Source organism: Salmo salar, chromosome 15 (assembly GCF_965601325.2).
Source record: "Salmo salar chromosome 15, fSalSal1, whole genome shotgun sequence".
Lineage (NCBI taxonomy): Eukaryota > Metazoa > Chordata > Actinopteri > Salmoniformes > Salmonidae > Salmo > Salmo salar.
The window spans coordinates 56,565,139-56,590,286 of record NC_138305.1 but is presented as its reverse complement, the minus strand read 5'-3'; the positions used below and the strand labels follow the sequence as shown (position 1 = coordinate 56,590,286).

The 25,148-nt window shown below is 42.7% G+C and overlaps 1 protein-coding gene across 5 annotated transcripts in view; it reads left to right on the top strand.

Moving 5' to 3' along the window:
• Nucleotides 1–16,754, top strand: part of LOC106571593 (serine/threonine-protein phosphatase 2A 56 kDa regulatory subunit gamma isoform) — a 36,654-nt gene extending 19,900 nt beyond the window's left edge. For all 5 annotated transcript variants that reach the window (XM_014144838.3, XM_014144837.3, XM_082961908.1 and 2 more), the window contains 13 exons: nucleotides 6,392–6,591; nucleotides 9,004–9,114; nucleotides 9,200–9,292; nucleotides 9,405–9,535; nucleotides 9,714–9,773; nucleotides 9,883–9,991; nucleotides 10,168–10,221; nucleotides 10,433–10,603; nucleotides 10,707–10,834; nucleotides 11,005–11,106; nucleotides 11,192–11,264; nucleotides 11,612–11,722; nucleotides 13,763–16,754. In XM_014144838.3, coding sequence (XP_014000313.1) covers nucleotides 6,392–6,591; nucleotides 9,004–9,114; nucleotides 9,200–9,292; nucleotides 9,405–9,535; nucleotides 9,714–9,773; nucleotides 9,883–9,991; nucleotides 10,168–10,221; nucleotides 10,433–10,603; nucleotides 10,707–10,834; nucleotides 11,005–11,106; nucleotides 11,192–11,264; nucleotides 11,612–11,722; nucleotides 13,763–13,897 — 1,478 coding nt within the window. In that variant the 3' untranslated portion in view covers nucleotides 13,898–16,754. The remainder of the gene's footprint in view (nucleotides 1–6,391; nucleotides 6,592–9,003; nucleotides 9,115–9,199; nucleotides 9,293–9,404; nucleotides 9,536–9,713; nucleotides 9,774–9,882; nucleotides 9,992–10,167; nucleotides 10,222–10,432; nucleotides 10,604–10,706; nucleotides 10,835–11,004; nucleotides 11,107–11,191; nucleotides 11,265–11,611; nucleotides 11,723–13,762) is intronic.
• The last annotated feature ends 8,394 nt before the right edge of the window (nucleotides 16,755–25,148 follow it).

The following is a 25,148-nucleotide window of genomic DNA, read 5'->3' as shown; positions in this document are numbered from 1 at the left end:
TGTGTGTGTGTGTGTGTGTGTGTGTGTGTGTGTGTGTGTGTGTGTGTGTGTGTGTGTGAAGCCTAATGAACAGAACATGGTTCCATCTTGGATAACTGTCATGGCACCGTATCGAACTCAAGACCGCATTACTATGAGCTAAAGCCAAGGCGTTTTAGTTCTGGGAACTTAAATGCATCTTCAAGTCTAAACTAGCCAGGCATGGTTAAGCTACCCATCATGCGAGTGTAGATTGGCCAAAAACAACAACTTCCCTGGTTATTGCTATCTGTGGGATTAGAATTGTCATCTGCGGCCGTATGTATCAAGTGCTGATCTATCATCGGGTCCCACTGTCCATACAATTGTGATCTAAAAGGCACAACTGATCCTAGAGAAGCACTCCTGGTCTCTTGCCGGTCTCAGTGGTGATGGTGATGCACAGATAGAAGTAGTCACATACAGGTGGGTCAGTAAAGCACTAACCTACGCTGACAAGTTGAAGAAAAAAAAAATGAACGGCAGACATTTCATAAAGGAAAAACTTTTGTGTACTTGAACAGGTTAATAGCAACATTCTGATTGGTTTACCAGAATGCACTGTCTGAGGCCACAGGAGACCCATGTCAGACTGCATCTGTGTCCTCTGCAGATTGGAATGGCTGTGTAGTGTATGAGGCTGCTTTGTTCTAAAACCTTGAGTTCTGTCCGGCTGTTTTTGTGATCGGTCATCACATGCACAGTGCACAGAAGGCTGCTGCTCGGCAATGATGAGTGTGCAATAGCTAGCCATCTACATGAGGTGAGCGTTCATCCAGAAAAAGGAGACTGATAACGAGTGGCTATTTGTGAGTTAATGGTTCTGTGGTGGCTGTCACGCTCTGTTCTCCTGGAGCATGATTGAAAGCGTTTTTACATTTTGTATTCGTTCGGCAAGCACTGTTGTCAGGAGTGCCTCAGGGTCTGAGACTGCCTACTATTAGAGTATCAATCATTTGCTCATTCCCGTTCTGTGCATGTTATTTTACACTTTTTTTTTTTAGGAAGCTGCTGCCCACCCTCCCCCTCCACATGTCTTATGTATCTGCTGCTCAACCTCCCCCTTCACGTTTCTCTTTTACTCACCGTCTTCTGAACCTTCAACCAATTTGATCGACATGATGATGTAGCCTATGTTTCTGCCTCATATTTCTGAACAGCAGAAATAAAAACCCAGCGGCTATTTGAATTGACCTTCCAAAAATAAATACGTTTTGTAGGGGGATTTAGGCTACAACCTTCTCTGTAACTAAGGATATTGCAGTAGCACAAGAAAGGTGAAGTCTACATATTGCATTGTGGCAGAACAATCTGTGTTTTAAGCACGCGTGTTGTACTTTAGGGCTGGGAAATGCCAGGGACCTCATGGTACGATATTATCATGATACTTGGGTGTGATATGTTGCGATGGTGTTTTATTTGATTAGCACAGCAAATAACACCACAGAGCTAGTGTGACGGCCACAATGTTTACATCAAAAGTTAGTGGGGTATTTACTGCTGCTCGCTATCAACACCTCGTTAATCTGTCACTCAGCTCTTCGTCTGCTTCCTCCAAAATGCAACTATTTTGCCCAGGTGTATTTCCCACTTAGTTTCTATTAACACTAGAAAAGTCTGGTGTCTTTGTACCCCCTCTTGAGGCCAATGAGGAGTCATTTTTACTCAACATTCTAATAGTAATAAATACATTTCATGTATGCTACGGGGAGAATACTATTTTGCTTGTGTTTATGAAGGTCTTGGGTAACATAAGAAAAAATAAATCTAAACTACCATTTTCATTAGTTTGTTACTGTGCGCTGTTTGTTGCTGTGTGCTCACTTGTGGAGCGCATGGAACATTGAGTTATTTGGCAATGGTAAGTGTTTTGGAAATCTCAGAATATGCCCTTTCTGATACATTTATATATAGTAACTGTTTTACCTGCATGTGATGTTTCGATTGACATGTCCTCTTAACTGCTTATAACAAATTCTGTTTGTGATATCGAAATTCTAACATACGTGTGTTAAATAGACTTCGGGAAAAGTCAAGGATGGTGGGGACATAACATTTTTAAATGTTAAATTAATATTGGGTCAAAATGAGCCCTTTGGCCTTCATGGTGTTAAAAAAACATACTGTAGTTTTAATGAACCGCTAGCTTGCTCTAGTCATGTATTATCGACCACCTTACGAGATCTAGCCAGTCTTTTGTTTACAGTAAAGCTAGACTATACAGATGCTAGCACTGACACCTTGTGGTGATCATTTTGAACTGCACACAAGAATGGTACATAATATTAACTTTATTTCAAGCAGCATTTGGCGGTTTTTGTATTTTGCAATTAAATCAAATTAACCTTCAAATATTCCTTTCTACACACCCTCATGATTGTGGTATTTGCTAATGATGTCTCTCCTGTGCGTGTCATCCTTAAGGCCTACTTTCATTACGAGGGTAAGGCTAGCTGCACACCAAATGTGATTTAACCAAAACAGGATTCTCAATGTCAGTGTCCAGTTGCAGGGGGTCCGTTTTAATTTAGAAAATGCCCCCATTATTAAATTTGTTTTTGCTCCATGAAGTAATCCAACAATGTATACGCCGCAATCTTGTTCCTTTCAAATTCTCTCTCATTGATTGAGACTGGTGGGTCCACCCTAAAGTGCCGCATTTCATGACACTTACTCGTCTCGTACAATGAGAGAATATTTGAAATAGACAAGATGGTGGCGTACACATTGTTTGATTACTTCATGGTGCAGATATGTATTTATTTTAGTAACAGAGCATTTTCTAAGTTAAAATGGGCCCACTGCCGGACATGGACATTGAGACTCCTGTTTCCGTGAATTGAGAACAAAGATAATATCGCCAATACCAGTTTAGTTGAATAATCTGATGTTTTGTGTAGGCAAACCTGTAACTCCCAGTATAATGGATACCAACATTTTGGGGTTCAATCACATTATCTGGTGTTACAATCTGTAGCTAGGGTAGGGCTTGTACTAATACATTTCATGACTGCATGTACAGTAGCTGGCGAAGTCAAATCTGTTATGGAAATCTTAGCACCTATCCAAATAGAAGATATCCATTTGTTAAACTATCCTTTAGTGAAAGGAGAATGTCCAAGTATTATGGTTGCTGTTCACAAGGTCTGCAAACCAAACCTGTCCGTGAGGTGTTGTCACAGAAGTTGTGTGTGTCCAAACTTTTGACAGGTATTGTATGTGTATATATAGCCTGTGATTGCAAAGTTAGCCTCATCTAATGAAAAATGAAAAACCCACACACTCATCTTTCCAGTATCAGCCTTTTTCTTCTTTTAATGAAGTTATCATCAAATGATTCCCACACACAAGTTACCTCAGATGTGAGTGCTTTTACTATGTCTAATATCATTTTAAATGGAGAAAACTGTTTACATTTAGTTGAGAAATGTGAGAATTTATTAATCCTGTTTCAGTATAGAAATGACAAGCCACATGCATTGCACATGCCCACAAGGCCAATACTAATCCCATCATATGTCTGCATTGGGCATGAATAATCTCTCATTCACTGTAAGCAATGGAACCAAAAGGGTAAAGCATGGATAGTAGTGCCAAGAGAGAAATACCCTGGAGAGTGACCACAGTGAAGGGTCACTTTTTCACCAGCTCGCCTCTGCTACAGTCAAACCTTTCACCACCACCTAAGCCACTAACAGTGTAACTCAGTCACCGACTGTGATCGGAGTCAATGTAGCAGAATTAAATACCCGTAAAATTATGTTGGTGCTAGATTAACTAAGTTCAGTCTGCTTTGCTGAGGTTGAGGAGGAATTCAGTGAGCTAGTTGACAGGTGAGTGCTTGGCTCTTTCTCAATTCGTCCTTCCTCGATTCCTTGCCGCCGCCTCAAACCCCATTGGAGAAGGTCAGTTGTGATCCAATACAGGTGAGATGTGAGGAATCAAGGAAAGACAGTGAGACAAAGCCCTAGTAGCCATCGTGTGGAGATATCACCTGCCTTGAGACCTAAAGTACTGTTATCCTAGCCCAACCAAGATCATGGTTTTGGTAGGATAATGGATGCTGCTTTGTGGGTATAAAGTGCTGTTGTGGACAGGGGTTGCATCCCAGATCAGCCATACAGGGATTGTTACACCCACACAAATGATCAAGGACATCAGCTGCAAATCTGTGCAATATCATTAGACAAAATGAGTGACAACCAAATGAAACTGACAAACAGGGAATGTTAAATGACCATAAAATTCACTATACTTAAGTCAAAGAATCAACACTTTCATATCATGCAAAGAACACCTACAGTGTTTGGACCCCTTGAATATTTCCACATTTTGTTACATTAGTCTTATTCTTCTAAAGTTAATTAAATAAAGCAATTTCCTCATCAATCTACACGCATTACCCCATAATAACAAAGCGAAAACAGGTTTTTATAATGTTTAGCAAATGTATTACAAATAATAAAAAACACCTTCATTACGTAAATATTCAGACTCTAGAAATTGAGCTCAGGTGCACCCTGTTTCCATTGATCATCCTTGATGTTTCTACAACTTCAAGTCCACCTGTGGTCAATTTATTGGACATAATTTGGAAATGTACACACCTGTCTACATAAGGTCCCACAGTGGATGTCAGAGCAAAAGCCAAGCCATGATGCCGAAGGAAGTGTCCGTAGAGTGCCGAGACAGGATTGTGTCGAGACAGATCTGGGGAAGGGTACCAGGACATTTCTGCAGCATTGAAGGTCCCCAAGAACACAGTGGGAATGTTTTTCAGCAGCAGGGACTGGGAGACTAGTCAGGATCAAGGGAAAGATGAACGGAGCAAGTACAGAGAGATCCTTGATAAACCTGCTCCAGAGCACTCAGGACCTCGGACTGGGGCGAAGGTTCACCTTCCAACCTGATAACGACCCTAAGCACCCATCCAAGACCACACAGGAGTGACTTCGGGACAAGTCTCTGAATGTTCTTCAGTGGCCCAGCCAGAGCCCGGACTTGAACCCGATCAAACATCCCTGGAGAGACATGGAAAAAGCTGTGCCGCAACGCTCCCTATATAACCTGAGGATCTGCAGAGAAGAATGGGAGGAAGTCCCCAATTACAGGTGTGCCAAGCTTGTAGCATCATACCCAAGAAGACTCAAGACTGTAATCGCTGCCAAAGTGCTGAGTAAAGGGTCTGAATACTTATGCAAATGTGATATTTCAGTTTTTATTTAATTTGCTAAAATTTCTAAACCTTTTTTTGCTTTGTCATTGTGGGGTATTGTGTTTAGATTGATGGGAAAATGTATTTATTTGTATTTATTTACAAGAAAAAGGGGCCAGCTCTTGAACTGTGGGGGGGGGGGGGGGTCTTGGCCTGGTGTGGGGGATCTGGGCCTGGCGAGGGCTGGTGTGGGAGTGCTGGTGGCCTGGCGGTTGGGAGCTTTGGCCGGTGGCTGATGGTTCGGGTCCTCGCTTTTGACCTTGTGGGAGATCTGTCGGCGTGCCCTTGAGCAGGGTGTTGACCCTGGTTGCTTCTGTGTTTCGCTGTGGATGTGAGTCTGTTAGATGACTAATGTGATGTAGTTGTTGAGCGGCTTCACTGCAAGTATGTTTTAAATATTCAATAATAATAAAAAAAAACATTTAGAAACTTACCGTGTGCTACACGTCATCCTTGCGCCGCCACCTCCTGCTGCTAACGTTACTATCCATGCAGGCACTGCATCCCGCTGCCATTCTTCTTTGGGAAATCTTAACTTTTTAATTTTGAAAAATGGATTCCTTCCCGGTCGTAAGGACGATCCCACCCGTGAATAATATGGTCAAATGCACATTTTGACCTTGAAAACAACGAGACTACGTTAGCTAGCTGGTTACGGCTGTGATGGAACAGCTGTTTACACACCGGAAGTTCTTTGGGTTCCAGGAATCACTTCTGCTGCTCCTCAAATCAGTTAAAAGGTGTACAAGTTATGCTGCCATATCGTAGCCTTAGTTGCTGAAAAATAACACTTACTTTGACTGCTTGTCTGCCCCCCTGCTTTCCCATGTTTGCAATGAAAAAATAACATTGCTACTTAGACTACCTGTCTGTCTTGCTTGTGTTTTGATATGCTGCTTTTAGCTTGCCTAAATAGCTGCATGTACTCCCTCCTGAAAAAACATCACTATATCGGGAAGAAGGGTCCAGGAAAAGTTGGATCCCCAGCCTCTCTATTTCATTATTTTGCCTACAGCCTGTGCTGCAAATTTGTTTGTTCTGCGTATTTTGTAAAGCAGTGAAAAATTATTTCCCTCGTGAGGCGACAACGTATGAATCTCTCTCTCTCTCTCTCTCTCTCTCTCTCTCTTTTTCTCTTTCTCTTTCTCTCTCTCCTAGATGTCCCTGCGGCGGAGCAGGAGAAGCTGTTTGTCCAGAAGCTGCGTCAGTGCTGTGTCCTTTTTGACTTTTTGTCGGATCCTCTGAGCGACCTGAAATGGAAGGAGGTGAAGCGGGCTGCGCTCAGCGAGATGGTGGAGTACATCACCCACAACAGGAACGTCATCACAGAGCCCATCTACCCAGAGGTGGTGCACGTGGTCAGTAGACACAGTGGACAAGGCCTTGCCTCATGCACTTACAAATGCCTATCATGCTGTTTCCCTTCCATGCTGATTTGTGTGGTGAACATAGGACTAGTCACAACGACATTGATTCTGTCCTCATAAACTTGCTATTAATGGTCACCAGAGACAACCGTGTTTCCCCTAGAGGTCTTGTCCTGGGTCGGGTGTAGGTAGACCTATAAACCCCTCATACAAACAAATATTTTGTGCATGGTTCTGTCTATCTGGCTTTTATTGACGTCATAACCCTGCCATCCTCAAACAATCACAAAAGCTAGAAACCATTTCAATCAATTCAACTGTCAAAATCTTTCAAATCCCACAAAGTTTCCAAGTTATTTAAAAATTGAGGTTGCCTGTGGCAGGTTATTTCAGTTCTAGTTAGATATTGTATTTTGGTTCCTGAGGCGTAGGGAATGTGACGTGCCTATCAGATGAACTATGTGAACCCAGGGTATGACAAAATACAATTGCTTTAAGGCATCTGCATGCTTCCCAGCCCAAACAGTTCAGAAGAGTGTGTTCATATATTATGGTGACGTTTTGGACTTCGGTGAGGGTTTTTTCAGGCCGTTCGGGCACGCAAGCTGAAGTTGGGTGCCGACATCTACGCCCTTTCGTCGGTGATTGGTCAACAGTAGGGATTCTTCAGTCTTTGTTGTCATTCAACGAGAGACGACCTCGTTCTCATGCACATTTTTTCATTGAGAAATACTGCACCATGTAACATATTCGTCAGGTGTAAAATTGCGCGATTTAAGATCTACTTGGCAAAAACAACAAAATGAATGACAGATTTTTGAGTCGTCATAGATTAATAATTACTATTTTAAGGAAGTGTATACTGGCTACGGTGTCTCAGAATGGACAAACAGTACTTGCTGCTTTTTTTTCTAGTTTCTCAAGCCAAGGTCTTTTAAGGGAGTATGTGAGCACACTCGTTCGGTTTGCCTAGTCGACTTCGGCAAGCCGCCAGCTGAATTGAAGCATACTGATGCCTTTACACTCACTGGACTTAAATCTTATCGGTTAGCAGTAGGCCTCTTATCTACCAGTATTAACTTGCTAGCTGTTATCAGCCAAGGGCTACCACTGTGGGCTCAATCTGTTTCAGTCCACATAGTTGACAAAAAATCGAATTGGTGTTCATCATCATGGGTTTACCTACCTCTAACAGATATAGCCTCCTCGTCCCTTCAGTTCAGCCCTGGTTAGCAGGCCAGGCCACCTACTAGCTGTAGCTGAGTGAATGAAATACTGGGTCTGTGTGGTAGTCTAAATGTAAATTAGTCCAGTGTGGACATGGCTGCAGATGTTAAGTGCTGCCTGCGTGCCTGTCAGCCAGCCAGGTCTGAATTAAAGCCTTTGATGTTTATCAAAGCAGGCCTCAATGCTACGCAGGAAACCGAGGATGATCGAGGTGCAAATTTCCCCCTATTCTCCTGATCCTGCCTCTATTTGATCAGTGCAGCAGAAAATGCAAGGCTGCTGTCAAATCGGCATAACAATGTTCTTGGTTTACTTTAGTTCTCCCCTTCTTGCCCCTTCACTTTGAAGTGTTCACTGCTTTAAACATCAAAGTATGGAGAGAGATGGACGAAGCGCACTGTAAAAGGTGTGTTCTTTATGGTTATAATAGGCCACGACGGACGGCTCTTTGATAAGTGGGCTATTGTTACAGACGTATCAGCTTCAGATTGGTAAAGCGCTCCCTGTTCATGTGACTTGGTGGTCCATTAGACTGACAGTGACACACTCGGGGGGGGAAAATAAAAGGGGTTCTCAGAACGTAAACATTGACAAGTGAGTGCACGCTAACCTCAGGCCTGCAAGGGGTGTGGCGGGATGTAGTGTTCTCTGAGAGGTGAGAAAAGGCTGTGAGATAAAGAGAAGCCTGCGTCTACTCTGACAGACGGAGTGATGAGAGATGTCTGCTGCTTATTCGTTGTGGGAGATGGAGAGACGGTGGCTTTCTTTTCACCAATCTAGGCTACTTGTTTTTTTTTACCGAGCTGGAGAGAGAGGCCAGGTAAATGTCATCTTGACGGTCGTGTCATTCCTTCCTGCGCTCTCTAGTCTGCAGCAGTAGTGGTTTGTGCTTCATCTTTTGGCTGCTTTGACAGAAAATGTTTTGAAATCTAAAAATGAGCACATAAATGAACAGGAAGAAACAGGCTGATGGGTGAAGAGGTCCGATGAAAGTCAGTACCGTTATCTTCTATTTAGTTTGACACAAATTAATCAAAATGTCCATTTTCACATCGGTGTGAAAGTGCCAGAGTTGGTTTTAAAGCTAATCTTTGACCCCTGTCGTGATTAGTTCTGATGGTGTTAATGTGTAGCGTTTTGTGTAGTGACTTGTCTGTCTGTGTCTCTGTCCTTCAGTTTGCAGTGAACATGTTCAGGACGTTGCCTCCATCGTCCAACCCCACAGGGGCGGAGTTTGACCCGGAGGAGGATGAGCCCACGCTAGAGGCAGCGTGGCCGCACCTACAGGTACACACACGCGCACGCACGTGAATGAATGAACACACACTGTTTCATACCACTGATGTGTACACCTCTGCTCCTCTTTCTCCAGCTCGTCTACGAGTTCTTCCTCCGGTTTCTAGAGTCTCCAGACTTTCAACCAAATGTAGCCAAGAAGTATATTGACCAAAAATTTGTAATGCAGGTAAGCACTGGTCCTTTCTCACTGGAAGTAAAGCAACATGGGATGTGGGACTGGCTGTGTCTCTGTGTGTGTTGTAAACAGGTGTTGTAAGGTCACTGTGTTGTCTCCACAGCTATTGGACTTGTTTGACAGTGAAGACCCCAGGGAAAGGGACTTTCTAAAGACCACTCTGCATCGTATCTACGGCAAGTTCCTGGGCCTGAGAGCATACATCAGGAAACAGATAAATAACATATTTTATAGGTGAGTAAATGGCCCTAATACAGCACTGTGAGATTGTAGTTATGTGTTGAGTCGCGTCATTATCGGAGACACTTGACATGACGAGTGGCAATGTTTTTTAAATGACCATTAATTTCACTGGTCTGTTTTGCTTGGGTCTTTTGTCATTTTAATTGATAGAACTGTCATTTCATTGCAGCTTCATTTATGAAACGGAACATCATAACGGAATAGCAGAGTTATTGGAAATATTAGGAAGGTATGTCAAATTGTAATTATTTCAAATAGTTTTTGTGCCTATGTTGTTTTGCCGATCTCCTCCGTATTAGATTTTGCTGATCACAACCCTTTTGTCTTTCTGTTTGCAGCATAATCAATGGGTTTGCATTACCGTTGAAAGAGGAGCACAAGATATTCCTGTTGAAAGTGTTGCTGCCGTTACACAAAGTCAAGTCCCTTAGTGTCTATCACCCGCAGGTATCGCATCTAGACCCATTACTGTTAAAGAAGCTACTAGACCTACTTTAGAACAAAACCTTTTGATAGAGGCCTACAGTGTTATAGGTTGGAATACACGTTCATTCCAGTTGTAGTCAGTGTTGTTAACATGATAGTTGTAGTTAATGTGCTCTTTTGTGTCTGTCTCTTTCTAGCTGGCGTACTGCGTGGTGCAGTTTCTAGAGAAGGACAGCACCCTCACAGAACCGGTAAGACATCTTCCAGTTCGCTGGGCAAAAATCACCAGTCCCCAGTACACTGTGAGATTAGTACATTGCTCCAAAGCTGGTTCAGTGTTTATGTGCAAATCGTCTCCATAGGCAGTGATGGCTCTGTTAAAGTACTGGTCAAAGACCAACAGCTATGCGTGTGACTAGTTAGTGCAGTGTTAAAGTATGGCTCTACTCTTCTCTCCTACAGACAGTGATGGCTCTGTTGAAGTACTGGCCAAAGACCCACAGTCCAAAAGAGGTGATGTTCCTCAACGAGCTGGAGGAGATTTTGGACGTCATCGAACCCTCTGAGTTTGTCAAGGTCATGGAGCCCCTCTTCAGACAGCTGGCCAAGTGTGTGTCCAGCCCACACTTCCAGGTGTGTTATGTTGTTTGCTCAGGTGTTATGTGTTGCGTGCTTGTGTGTGTTAGTGGTTATGTGTGCTAAGATGTTACCTGACCAAGCGTTCCTTGTGTGTCAGGTGGCAGAGAGAGCGCTGTACTACTGGAACAACGAGTACATCATGAGTCTGATCAGTGACAATGCCGCCAGAATCCTCCCTATCATGTTCCCCTCGCTCTACCGCAACTCCAAGACCCACTGGAACAAGTGAGTCGCTCTGCTAACAACTAACTACCACTATGGAGCTGTCTCTCTTTCTGCCTATCGGTTTTCCGCCCTATTATAAGGAAGTTAACAACCGTATGTTTTATTGTTATGCATTCCTGGGTTCATATGAATTTGTGTGTGCGTGTCTCTCTGCATGTCTGTGTGTACAGGACGATCCACGGTCTGATCTACAACGCCCTGAAGCTCTTCATGGAGATGAACCAGAAGCTATTCGACGACTGCACTCAGCAGTTCCGAGCAGAGAAGAACAAGTAAGAAGCCTTAAACTTACAACGTCCACCCACATGTTGCCCATGACTCTGAAATGACTGTTCCCCTGTCGTCGTGTGTACGCAGAGAGAAGGCCAAGTGGAAAGAGCGAGAAGAAGCGTGGGTGAAGATCGAGACTCTGGCCAAGTCCAACCCTCAGGTGAGCACGCATCGTCACTATTCGTCTCTGTGCGGGCATGTTACTCCAGCCCCGGTGTCTCTTCCCCTCTCAACCCAGTAGTACGGCACCTAGTCCCCCATCTCAGGACAGAACAGCCCAGGCAGCAACAGATAAATGGATGTACGCAATGGCTGTACTCTGTGTATTGCTCAGAGCCCAACAAGCACCTAGCAGAACTGGACACAGCCATCATATATTTTGACCAAATGATCTGAAAAGGTATATTTATTATCTTTGGTTCTGGGAGTCCTTCACTTCTTTCTCTTGCTGGGTTTACTTCCTGGTGTCTCATTATAATCCTCCCCCCTTTCTCTCTCCTTGTTTAGTTCCTGGTGTACGTGGACCCGTCAGGCCTGGGTAGTCCCATGGAGACAGACGGACCAATGATAGAGGACTTCAACATGCTGAAGAAGACTATAGAGGAAGAGGCCACACAGGTACTGTGGGTGTGGGACTGTGTGTGTTCCTTTCCGCTGACCACCTCCATGCTGTCGTGTGTTCACGTGAATGTCCAGAGCAGTGTCTTCCTCACTGTGTGAAATGTAGCACCAGTGTGACATTAGTAGAACTAATCTTGTGGGTCCTCTCACACCTTGTTGCAGTTTTTAAATAGGTGGAGAGACAGACTTGTGTATGAACAGGAGCAGGGTAGCATGGGCCCTTGTCAAAAGTAGTTCACTACGTGGGGAATCGTGTGCAATTTGGGACGAAGTCTAGGTTGTAGGTGAAGAACCGGTTCAGGGAGAGGGCTGTGAGTGCTGCACTTATTGACAGGATCAGATATAGGCAGGCTCACATTTCAAAGGCAGCGAAGAGCTGACATTAATTAATTAAACACCGTACTGTAGTGTACACCCTACAGCAGTTGTTTTCAACCTGTGGTCCGCAGGGGTACTGCAAGTGGTATACAAATTATTATATAAAAAAATAATAATAATAAAGGTTTTTCTTCCAAAAAATGTTTGGAGTATTAATAGTATTATAAGCAATTTTACATAACTTATCACAATGCACATTGTTTATTATTATAATAATAATAATATGGGATCGATTTGACAACATCCGGTGAAATGGCAGAGCGCCAAATTCAAATTAAATTACTATAAATATTAGACCTTCATGAAATCACACATGCAATACACCAAATTCAAGCTACACTTGTTGTTAATCCAGCCAACGTGTCAGATTTCAAAAAGGCTTTACGGCAAAAGCAAACCATGCGATTATCTGAGGACAGCACCCCATCAAACATACACATGAAAATCATAATTCAACCCGCCAGGCACGACACAAAACTCAGAAATAAAGATATAATTCATGCCTTACCTTTGACGAGCTTCTTCTGTTGGCACTCCAATATGTCCCATAAACATCACAAATAGTCCTTTTGTTCGATTAATTCCGTCGTTATATATCCAAAATGTCAATTTATTTGGCGCGTTTGATCCAGAAAAACACCGGTTCCAACTCGCGCAACATGACTACAAAATATCTCATAAGTTACCTGTAATCTTTGTCCAAACATTTCAAACAACTTTAGGTATTATTTTACATAAATAATTGATACAATTTAAGATGGGATAAACTGTGTTCAATACCGGAGGAAAACAAAGTGGAGCGTGCTTTCAGGTCACGCGCCTCAACCACAACAGTACACTTCACTCGACCCTCGTTCTGAACAGGCCTACTTCTTCATTACGCAAAGGAAAAACATCAACCAATTTCTAAAGACTGTTGACATCCAGTGGAAGCAATAGGAACTGCAAGCAACTGCCTTAGAATTCTAGATTCCCATTGAAAAGAGTGACCTCAAAAAAGAAAATTCTCCTGGATGGTTTGTCCTCAGGGTTTTGCCTGCCATATAAGTTCTGTTATACTCACAGACATCATTTTAGTTTTAGAAACTTCAGAGTGTTTTCTATCCAAATCTAATAATATGCATATCCTAGCTTCTGAGTAGCAGGCAGTTTACTTTGGACACGCTTTTCATCCGGATGTGAAAATACCGCCCCCTAGCCTAGAGAAGTTAAGGACTAGAGAACGTTTGTTTTGAGGGGGTGAACTCACTCTCTGTGTAGCCGTTCCCTTGTCTCTTGGTGCAGAGGAACCAGTATGGGTGTGTGACCAGTCCAATGCTTTGATTACACCAGGCACCGTCTCTAACGATAAACTGCTGGAGATCATTTGTTTTCAATGGGGGCAGGAGACACAACGATACATTCAGTAACTTAACGGTCAGCGACTGAGTCCCATGTTTATGCAAATTAGCAGCAACCAATAACCAATCGGGGTAGGGTCTCGTTAGCTAGCTTCAGCACTGTGCTTGATAGGCCAACAGCCAACGTGAAGTTGTGCATGCTATTTGGAAAATACACCCAAAAATGGGAGCGCTTGGCAATTTCTTACTATTTTGTAGCTTTTGGTATGACTGGACTATGCTTAACTGTTCTCTCTCTGTTCCTGCCTGTCCCTGATAGCTCCAGAGGAACGAGCGTAAGGAGCGTCCGCTGGTCAGGAGGAAGTCTGAGCTGCCTCAAGACATTTCCACCGTCAATGCCCTGGAGACACACCGGAGGGCTGAGAACATGGTCACACCACACGACGGCCACTAGAAACCACACACAGTACAGTCCGATTCACACTGACAGTCCGATACGGATGGAAGGACACGACGGACGGACCAGCGCAGAAGAGAACAGAATGACCTGGCTGAAAAAATCTGGAGCTCAAACCAAATCAGCACAACTCTACTTAGCCCAGTCCAACTATGACAATTGATCCCCAGCCCAGTCCACTCCAGCCCTGCGCAACAGATGTCAATGGCACAGGACGTTATGGCATGACCAAACATGACATTGTTTCCCTCACCCCACCTCCCTATCCCTCTGTCCTGCTCTCGCTGTCTTGTGAAAGTGGTGCCCCCTTTTGGTAATTTCTCTCAGGTTTTCTTTTCTTGTTTTTATTTGTTGGTTTGTTTCTGTTCTTTTTCTCTTATTAATGATGACATGTGCTTTGGCAATTGGACTGGCGAACAGACATGTATTATAGGCACAATCTGTACGTAATGGGCGGAGGAAGAAGCAGCTTGGTTGAGGACCACTTTATTTTCTTCCCATCTCTCTCTACTTGAGCATAGAAAGGAAAACTCTGTACTTCTTCCTCAGAGCCCCATTACAGCTGCTTTTGCCATGAGCTTTACCCTTCTCTCTCTCTGTGCATTTTTCTTTGTTCTGCTATGATTTGATAGGAGGGGAAGCAAGGGGGACAGTCGGCGGACTGTCTGTTGGTCAACAGACGTTGTTCTAATGAAGTTGTGGGGATTTAAATGTGCTGGCCTGAGGAAGGTTGAGGCTGAGGGACAGGAAGAGGGGCTCTTCTGTCCTCCACTGGACATCTGCTGGTCTGTACAAACATAGTTTGGTGCCAACTTCACTTTCTTTTTTTATCTGAATGATATTGTAGGCAATACATTGACCCAGGTTGCAGTGTGTTTGGGTTGTTCACACAATGGGCAATGGTTTTCTGGATCCATTGGAGTTTACTGTCCATGTAAAAACAAAAGACACAGACTCTGTCTGTGCACTTCACAATCCCCACCAGTCTTTTATTCTTCATTAATATTGATCAATGATATCCAACTTCTGTCATGTTATTGATGTGAAAACTCCAAGGTCTAATTTTGTAGTTCAGTGTTTACAGACTCCCATTTTGAGTTTGTGTGTGAGTGGGACAAGAGGAACTGAACTGGGCTACACACAGAGGAATACTCATTGCTGGTTTTTCTACTTTTCATAACCAAAACCCCTTCCTTTCTGATGTTGCTGTTATGTGTTAGCAAGTAGTAGGCTAGTTCAGTCATATAAAGACCATTCTTTCTGGAGAAACCGAGTCGAATTTGAACACAAGCCTTTCTTTTCATAGTGCCTTTATTGTACATGGGGGACATCGGCTAAACTGAGAAAGAAGAGTAACGTTGAATTCATCATTAGCTTCCCAACAGACCAGAGAGACGCGTCGAAACACACACTGCCCCAGAGTATTCCGTGTTTATTTACATCTGTGTCGAGTGCAAAACGCATATGAGCTGTTTAGCTTCAGTTGCATGCCTTGTTAAATCTACAAAGCAGATGATGGTGGTCAAGCTAGAGAGGAGTGGAGTAGCCCCAACGACTTAACATGGAAGGACTTCCTGATTTTTAGAACTTGAATAATAAAAATATCCAAAATGAGTCAGTCATGCTGTGTGGTCTGGTCGGTTCTGTCAGTCCCTCTGTGTGCCTGATATATAACGTGTATAGAAGGATGCTTCCCAATTAACCTCTTATTCCCCGTTCCATTTAGGATCTGTCCCAAATGGATACTTGTTCCCCTAGAGCCCAATAGACCTTGATCAAAAGTACTGCACTATATAGGAAGTAGTGTGCCATTTGAGACGCTATCAAGAGTATTGATGTGTCTGTTGCAGTACCATTGTTTGCTCCCCCAGACAGACAAGGACTCTGGCTGTATCCCTTTAGAGATGCTCACCATCCAGGTGGTGCTGCTGTGTATGTGTGTGTGAGACACTGCTTCAGGATGCTTGCAAGGTCTATTCCTTTGCCTGCAAAAACTCTGATGTTCAAATTGAATGTGCAAATTGTAAATATACTACAATTACTACCATGATCACGTTTTGCGGTTTCTTTTTCGTTTCTTTTTTTTAAGGAATAACATTCACCAATTTATGCCATCCCCTTCCACTCCCAACAATTTTGCTGTACAATTACTAGAAGGAAGTCTAGAGTGCTTTACAGATGGCACAAACAACTGGATGGCTGCAGGGTTGTGGTCAATTCACTTACAATTTCATACATTTAAGGAAGTAAACTTAAATTCCAATTCATTGCTTCTCAAAGAGGAGAATTGGCTCTTCAGTTGACTTCCTGAATTGACAAAGTAGAATGGATCCCAACCCTGTCTGTTCCAATGTCCTGAGAACAGAGGACTTCACTTTGGTGACTGTTGTTCTTCATCAAATGGCTTTAATATTATAGTTTCTTTGGAGCCCTCTTTATTTTACATAAGCACATTTTTTTTCTATTTCAAAATAATAATATTGCAAGTGTCCTTTTAGTAGACATCCTGTACTAAATGGCTTAATCTACTATTGTACATATAATGTACTTTTATTTGATGTTCTGTGTATTATTAAATGGTAGATGCTCCTGTGTACATACAGGAAACAAAGGCTATTAGCTATTGCAGACAGTTGGGATGTGGCACATACTACAATACGTGACTATTTTGCATTTAGAGCAGTTAAGAATTTGAATTATAATATTTTTTTATCGATTTGTAATTAAACATTTCGTTTGTTACAGCATTTAAAAAATATAAGAGATCCTACATTAGCATTTTGTGAGCGCTTTTATTAAAAAAAAACAGCTGTGTACATCAACATATGGTCAATAAAGAATGTTTTTTTTTAAATATATTTTCATCCAAGAACAGCCATTAAGTGCTTTCATGATTTGCCTCATTCCTCCTTGACTAGCCTTGGAAGCCCACGAGACGAGATCAGAAAGGATGGCCACGGGAGACGACTCTTTGACGGATTGCGTCTCCTATCCCTCTTATTTAGTTCTATATCTGGACACAGATCACTTATCAAGGTTTCAGTCTCAAATCTCCATCACTCAGAATCTGGAGATTACCTTTTTAATACATCTCTATACCACAGCACATCAACCCTCAGAGAAAATGTACAAGTCAAACACCAGACCTGTTTTTATTGGCTCATGACAAGTGAGACAACACTACATAGACCTAAGATGACAACATAGAATGGCAGCAACAGTTATTAGTATTTGACACCCTTAGTTTAGTGTCTTATAATCAAATGCATGGGCGTGTATTCTATACTGGTACGAGGATATTGTAATGTAGGCAATTATTCTCACTTTTAAAAAACATATTTGTTACACCACCTACAATTTCCAGAAGCAAGCAAGCGTTTTCCTAGCTTTGAAACAGAGCCAGGATCAAGCTGCTAGACTAAAGATTCCTACTGTAACCCTCTGCTACCATCTTGTGGTTTAAAACAGTCACTTTAACACAGCTCCGGAAATCAAATACTTAAACTTTAGATTATAGTGAACTCACTGAACCAGGGACATTCTGAAGTGATTTGCTAGTCTGCCATTTGGTGTACTAGACAAGGGGCCAGTTGCATAAAACTGATTCAGTGGAGCAGACAGGGAGGGCCTTGTTATTGTTTTGACATACTAGACTAATTTCAGTTAGCCTGTTGCGTAATGGGATGACCTATTGACTGTTAGAGGGCTTAGTCAAAGTCTGGGGGCTACACAACTGAATCAGACCTGGGTACAACCAAATACTGTCGAGATTAGTCCAGATTAAAGAGTTCACTCACATTGGGTAAGAGGTCTCTGTTCACGAGATTATGTATGATGTGGTCAAACAGGCTGCCTTCCATTGTCCATAGCATACCACTTATTGTGTATTTGATATACAGTGAACAATGGACATTTGTCACCCAGCACAGGATTTGTACCGGCGACCTTTTGCCTACAGGTCTGCCTCCTTAGCATTTGGGCTAGTGTGGATATGTGACCAGAACTTCAGAACACCATTTCATAACCTTGAGACAAAACCTCTACCTCTTAGCTGTTATCGACCAATATAACCTCATAGATGAGGTAAGTGTACGCTATTTCTGTGCTGTGTTGTCCCTGTGCACTCTCAGTAGTGGTGCAGTGAGACAATTGGCTACACGGTGCCAGCTCCTGACTTAATTAGTTGTTCTAGGGTCATGCAGTTCCCCAGCCCTTTAGAGAAAAGACAGGGCTGACTGTCGTGTGGCGGACGCTACCCCTACGCACACTGTCTAGCACACCTGCTGAGCCCTGCTCTGCTCCCACACCATCCAACAGACCAACACACTCAGCCACTCGGGAATCATGTCTATAATTATTATGCTCACTCAAACCCATGATCATTATCAGGATGATAATAATAATTGTGATGGTTATGATTGACATACAGTCATTTTTGTTTTCTGGCCTCGGTATTGTGGAGGTGATGACTCGTGTGTGTGTGTGTGTGTGTGTGTGTGTGTAGAGCTGTCGTCTATAGACAGTGTGGATCACTCCCAGTAAGAACAACATTAGGCATAGGTGAACAAATCGTTTTAGGTTAGCAGGGAAAAAGGAATCGGTGGTCAACTTCTAAGAACTATTCATCTGTGTCATAATCATTCATTTACCTAAGTGAACAGTGTCCCCGTATTGACCCTTATTGGAGGTGTTTATTATGAACAAATAATTAGCTTAATCATCGACACATTGCTTCCCATTTATCCCAAAACATATGTTCTCTGAAGAATCTGAGATGTAGAAAATAAGTAAATAAACTGGTTGTCTAATGGTTCTCTCTCTCTCTCTCCCTCCCCCTGTGGTTACCCTCCCTCTTTCCTCCCTCGCTCTCTCTATCTTTCTTCATCTCTGTCTCTCAGACGAGGTCGTTTAAGACGCTGAATGTTTTTGCCGACAGCTGTAGCGTTTTGTTTAGGCTACCAGAGATTTCCAGAAAGGATCATGTACTAGTTATGTGCCTGTTCTCCTGTATACCTCCCTCTACCTCCAGTGTTAGATCTTACGGCTGCGGCGCTACCCCAGGTCTCTGTATACAAAGACATTTTGTCACGACGGGATGGTGTCGGCTCCTATTGCCATGGAAACATGGCTTGGAACTTTTAAGCGTCAACTCCATTGTGATTGCGTCCAATCATATTTTAGGAAGAGCATTCGACAGTGAGCATTACTTTCGTTGCAATTGCTCCGTGTGTGTGTGTGTGTGTGGTGTGTGTGTGTGTGTGTGTGTGTGTGGTGTGTGTCCTCCCCCGCATCTCCATGACTCAGCACCCCTCTCCAGCAGTCTGTGGATGAATGAGATAGAGAAGGGGGACGGAGGGGGCCAGCTACTGAGAATCAGGAAACTGACTCACACTGCCCTGTAGGTCTGGAACGGCAGTGATGTGACTCCCTCTTGTTTAATTCTCTGTCAGCAGCTGTGCTGCTTCTTAGAGAGGGATGTGTTTGTTTTCCCTTACTTCCTTTCTGTATGTTCCCTCAGTCATCATGGGACCATGCGATCCATTCACTAAGTCATCCACCACCAAAACAGCTCTCTCTGTGGTCAGCACACTGACTGGAGTGGTGTGGCATGGAGCAGGGAGGGTGAGAGATGGGCACACAGATGGAAGGAAAGGGGGAGGAAGAGAGGGATGGAAAAGGAAAGAATGAGGAGATAAAGTGAGGGAAAGAGGGATACCTAGTCAGTTGTACAACTGAATACATTCAACTGAAATGTGTCTTCCACATTTAACCCAACCCCTCTGAATCAGAGAGGTGTGATTAATCAACATGCACGTCTTCGAGAGGTGAACAGTTATGACACTGACGGGTGTGAATTGATCTACCCAGAGAGGAAGTGGGGGGGGGGGGGGGGAGTGGTAGAGCAATAGAAAGATATAAGGAGAGGGAGAGTGTAAATGAGTGGCTTAAGGGGGCCATATCTAGTTTAGGATTTGCTACCTGTGTTGCTCTCTTGCTTTAATAAAAATCATCCTTACTGGTGCAGGAACAAGGTCCTGTGTGTGTCTCAGCTGAGGGGTTATATATGTAGCCTCCACTTCATGAAACACTTTTAATTGACCCTGAAGAAAACAATGAAAAGAAAGAGGGAGCGAGGTGGAGTGAATGAGAGAGAGTGAGCGGCAGCATCGACTTAATATGAGCTTCAACAGAGTGGGTGGAGTCGAGCTAACATCCCTCTCTCACCCTGTCCGAGGCCACAACAGGATAGCAACCTCGAGACTGGCTTTTGGTCCAGTCTACATGTAGAAGCCTCTGAAGTCAGTCGCACCTTATCATAGCTTCAAAGTCTCCTTCTTTGTCTCCGTATTGAATAAAAGAGGCTGTAAAGTCGGAAATAGGCTTCAAAGGGTTATTCAGACTGAGACTTCAGTAGCCTATTTCAATGAACTACGCCTTTAACAAATACATGCATTTCCTGCTGAAACCCCCGGTATAGACCAACCTAAATTTCAAGCGGGTCTAGCTGGCCGACCAGCTGTTCAAGCTAGTGATGCTGGTGACTAGCTCATGCTGGTGATGCTGGTGATGCTTGGTATGCTAGACCATGCTGGTCCAGCATGGTCTAGCTGGTCAAGATGGTCTGGCAAAACCACACCCATAATATTTCCCAGCATGCTCTATTTGCTGTTTGATTTTTACAATTGTTTGTTTCAACGTCTGTTTTGTTTATTTTTGCATGTACATTGATTGATTCATTAATCTTATCATACACAAAGATAAATACCATGCATTTAAAAAATAAATACAATTATTTCACCTTTATTTAACCAGGTAGGTGAGTTGAGAACAAGTTCTCATTTACAACTGCGACCTGGCCAAGATAAAGCAAAGCAGTGTGACATAGACACAGAGTTACCCATGGAGTAAACAAACAAGCCAATAACCCAATAAACAAGTCAATGATACAGTAGAAAAAGAAAGTCTAAATCCTCTAAATCCTCATGCAAAAGGCATGAGGAGGTAGGCAATAAATAGGCCATAGGAGCAAATAATTACAATTTAGCAGATTAACACTGGAGTGATAAATGAGCATATGAAGATGTGCATGTGGAGATACTGGTGTGCAAAAAGAGCAGAAAAGTAAATAAAATAAAAACAGTAAGGGGATGAGGTAGGTAGGTAGGGTGGGCAATGTACAGACGGGCTATGTACAGCTGCAGTGATCCGTTAGCTGCTCAGATAGCTGATGTTTAAAGTTGGTGAGGGAAATAAAAGTCTCCAACTTCAGCGATTTTTGCAATTCGTTCCAGTCACTGGCAGCAGAGAACTGGAATGAAAGGCGGCCAAATGAGGTGTTGGCTTTGGGGATGATCAGTGAGATATACCTGCTGGAACGTGTGCTACGGGTGAGTGTTGTTATCGTGACCAGTGAACTGAGATAAGGTGGAACTTTACCAAGCATAGTCTTATAGATGACCTGGAGCCAGTGGGGCTGGCGACGAATATGTAGCAATTCAACTAATCCAATCTGTTAGTTGGACTTATTGTATCTGTTACTGAAATGGTTGTTCCAGTTTAGATGGTTTAGGAAGTCTAACCCTGGCAGTCATTCTGAATGCAGACTCTGGGTAAATAAAAGTTCCAGCTGTTAGACATCCCCACTCCGGCTGGATTCCTATAGGAATTAAATATCACTTTGCAAGCCAGTGGAAGGTACCCTAGCAGTTAGAGTGTTGGGCCAGTAACTGAAATCCCTGAGCCGACAAGGTGAAAAATGTGTTGATGTGCCCTTGAGCAAGGCACTTAACCCTAATTGCTCCTGGGTCCCAGTTGATAATGGCTGACCCTGGCCGTGACCTCACTCTCCGAGGGTGCCTCAGGGAGAGAAGGGATACGCAAAAAAACACATTTTCAATTCACACATGTGTATAATGCACCCTTGTACATAAAATAGGACAAATATAAGCACTCTAAATTATTTCTTATTATAATGTGACTTGCAGGCCAGATGTGGCCACTGTATTATGGAAAAACAAGGCCTTTAAAGTAAGGCTGTATGTAATGTATTGTCCTAAATAATTAAGCACTTCGATGCTGGTTTTGCTGGTGGCGAGCATATGTTTGTATGCTGGTGACCAGTGTCCAAAACATAGTGAAGGCTGGTCACCAGCAAAAACACAGCGAAGACACAGTGAAGGCTGGTCACTAGTGTCCAAAACAGAGAAAGCCTATGCTGGTCTATGGTGTTTTGTTCAGCAGGGTTAAACAGAAACAAACATTTCGGTGAGCTACAGTATCAATTCAGTATGTTAAAGTGGGTGTAGTTACTCCTGACAGGTTTTTACCAGGAACAGATATAGAGTTGGGGATGTTTTGTTCTGTCCTGAAGGGAGGGTTACATTGCTATTAACGCGCCGCGAATGAGGTCATTGTGAAGGCCACACAGAGAAAGGACAATAGATGGAAAGCAGAGAGTCCATGGGGTTGGGGTCCATGGGGTTGGGGTCTCTGAGAGGCCAGCACAGTTCATTGGTTTATAAACCTGCTGTTAAGTGTTACGATGGTGCTCTATGTACTTGGTTTGAACTCACTCAGAGTTCACTCTAGTCATAACAATATAAATCGGCTCGACAATGTTCTAGACTAGTTCTTGAAAATAATAGAAGGCATCTTTCCCTCCTCACAGTCTTGGAAGTGATTACTTGGAAATGTTTACTGATCAGAGCTGACTGGTTAATTCATGTCGTGGCATCTTGGCTATCTAATTGTGTTCTCTAACTATCCAAGAAAGGAAGGGAGAACCATGTCTATAATATTAGAACAGGCTCATTGTCTAAAACTACTCTGTAATACCCATTGGATGTTGACTTTGTACATTGTAATTACAAAGTAATAAGGCATACAACTTTGACAAAGTACAGTTATTAGAGACTTTGTTGTCTTTGTTTGGAAATCTCTTGTTTCTTAATAAGAGAAGATGTGACTTCCACGAACTCATGTCTTCTAGGAGCAGAGAGGTCTTCTGTGAATGGTGGATATTTTCTTGCTGAACTCTTGCCCAGGAACTGTCTTAAAGATTTGTTCCAAGAGCTGTATTTTGTGCTGGAGTGGAAGCCAGGAGGGTGGGGGGAGTATGTATAAAACTTGAGTTTGTCTGAGGTTAGGCGAGGTGAGAGGAGGGGAGATGCCGTGATCTGAGTTGAACTGATAAGGCGGGACAGGCAGTGCATTTTGTGTGTGTGTTTGTGAAGTGGATAAAGCTGTGTTGGTATCCTCAGCCGTAATCCAATCAACAGGGACGCTGGGACCACTGTCTGTCAGGATATGACAGAGTTACACCAGGACACTCTGCCGCTGTCACCCTCAGTAGCAGAACACACATGCACACACACACACAAAATGTTTACTTGAAAATGTTTACTGATCAGAGCTGACTGGGATAATGAGTGATGGGCATTCCAGGTATTTTTGGTGAGCCAGGTCTTTTGGCTCCGCTCACCAAAATGAGCCGTTAATTTGGCTCCTAAAAAAGCTCAATGGGGTTAAAACGGATGAAAAAACATGAAAAATAGCACATTTCTAATGTTAAGCATGAAAGGTTGCCTACCTTTATGTCAGATTGTGAAATGTGAGTTCCAATACATTTTACCTGCCAAAATTAGTTTGCTTGTGACAAGAAAAAAAGTTATTATTTTACACACTGCAACAAATTGATCATGGACCAGAATGAGACTCTCCTGTAGTGAGGAATTGCCATCTTCAGATAATGTTTTTATAACACACACCCACACCCAGGGACTATGCTATTGTCTACCAGAGTCAAATGGGAACAACAACAACACCCTCTCTGTGTGAGAGTCTGAGGGACAGGTAAGTGTGTGTCTTGCTGCCCCTGCTGCTGTACTGTATAAGGGCCAAAGATACATTCAGACCACACTGGAAAACCACAGGTAGCCAAAACCACACTCTGACTGTCAGGAACATGAGTGGGCAATCTTACTCTGCCAGTGTGTGTATCTGGGTCCAGGCTTTTGTTCCAGCCAAGCTGTAACACACCTGATTATATTACTCAAAGCCTTGATTAAAGACTATGATAAGTTGATTCGAAGAATCCGGTGTGTGTCTGCTTGGATCGAGCATTTGTACTTTTCAGTAAGAAGAATTACACGTAGACTGGTGAGTATTTGTAACAGCCAAGTGCAACATCTCTAAGGTGCATGACAAATACATGATATTTCCAGTATGATGATGAACTAATTATCAATTTGATACAATTACATTTTATTTCAGACACCAAAAGATCTGGCATTGGGGTGGAATGAGATTGAGAAGACAGCCCAGAACGGGGAGCGATGGAGAGGAGTTGATTGATTGCCTATGGTCCCTTTGAGCCTACGTATTAAGTAAGTAAGGCATTTTATCACCGTTTTTACCATCCAATTGATCAAGATGATCACACTATTGGTAGAATTTTCTAAACTCTCAGTTTCAACATAAAAAAAATCAAAAACACTTGTAACATACTGTAGATTAATAGAATTTTTAGTTAAATTTAAATTAAATTCTGCACTATAATGATGAATCAACAAATAAATGTTTTATGAAATACCATCAGAACATTGAAATTAACTGAAAAACCTGCTTCATTGTTAAGCTGTTTGAGCAGACAATGAACTTGACAGATCTTCCATAATGAATGTCTTTGATGTGTTAAATAAAGGGTAATGGATAAATAATGGATAAATTACCATTTTGCCAGGCTCACAGTGAAACTACTTTGAATCATTCATTGTTCTTAGAAGTACAGTATCAATGCAATTAATTTTGGTCTCCCCTCTGTCAGTTCATTTATCAATTTATTAAATGCAGATGAAATCCAAGATGCCTCAGACTTGCAATAATCTGTCAATCCCAGGGTGTTTCTTCCGTGTTGTACAGAACAGAACATATTCTCCGGATTAATATTGCAACAAGCCATCTCTCCATCTCTCTATTTCAATTTCTCCTTAGGGGATGCAGTCAAAAGATTGAGTGGCCACATGACATCAGGGGTGTAACCTCTGGCAACAGGTTCAGATGTTCAGCTGTGAGCCATGGTTACAGTTCCTTCAGAAAGTTTTCACACTCCTTGACTTGTTTTGTGTTGTTGTGTTACAGCCTGAATTTAAAATGGATTCAATTGAGATGTTGTATCACTGGGTTTAATGGCTGCGATAAGAGAAAACTGAGGATGGATGAACAACATTGTAGTTTCTCCACAATACTA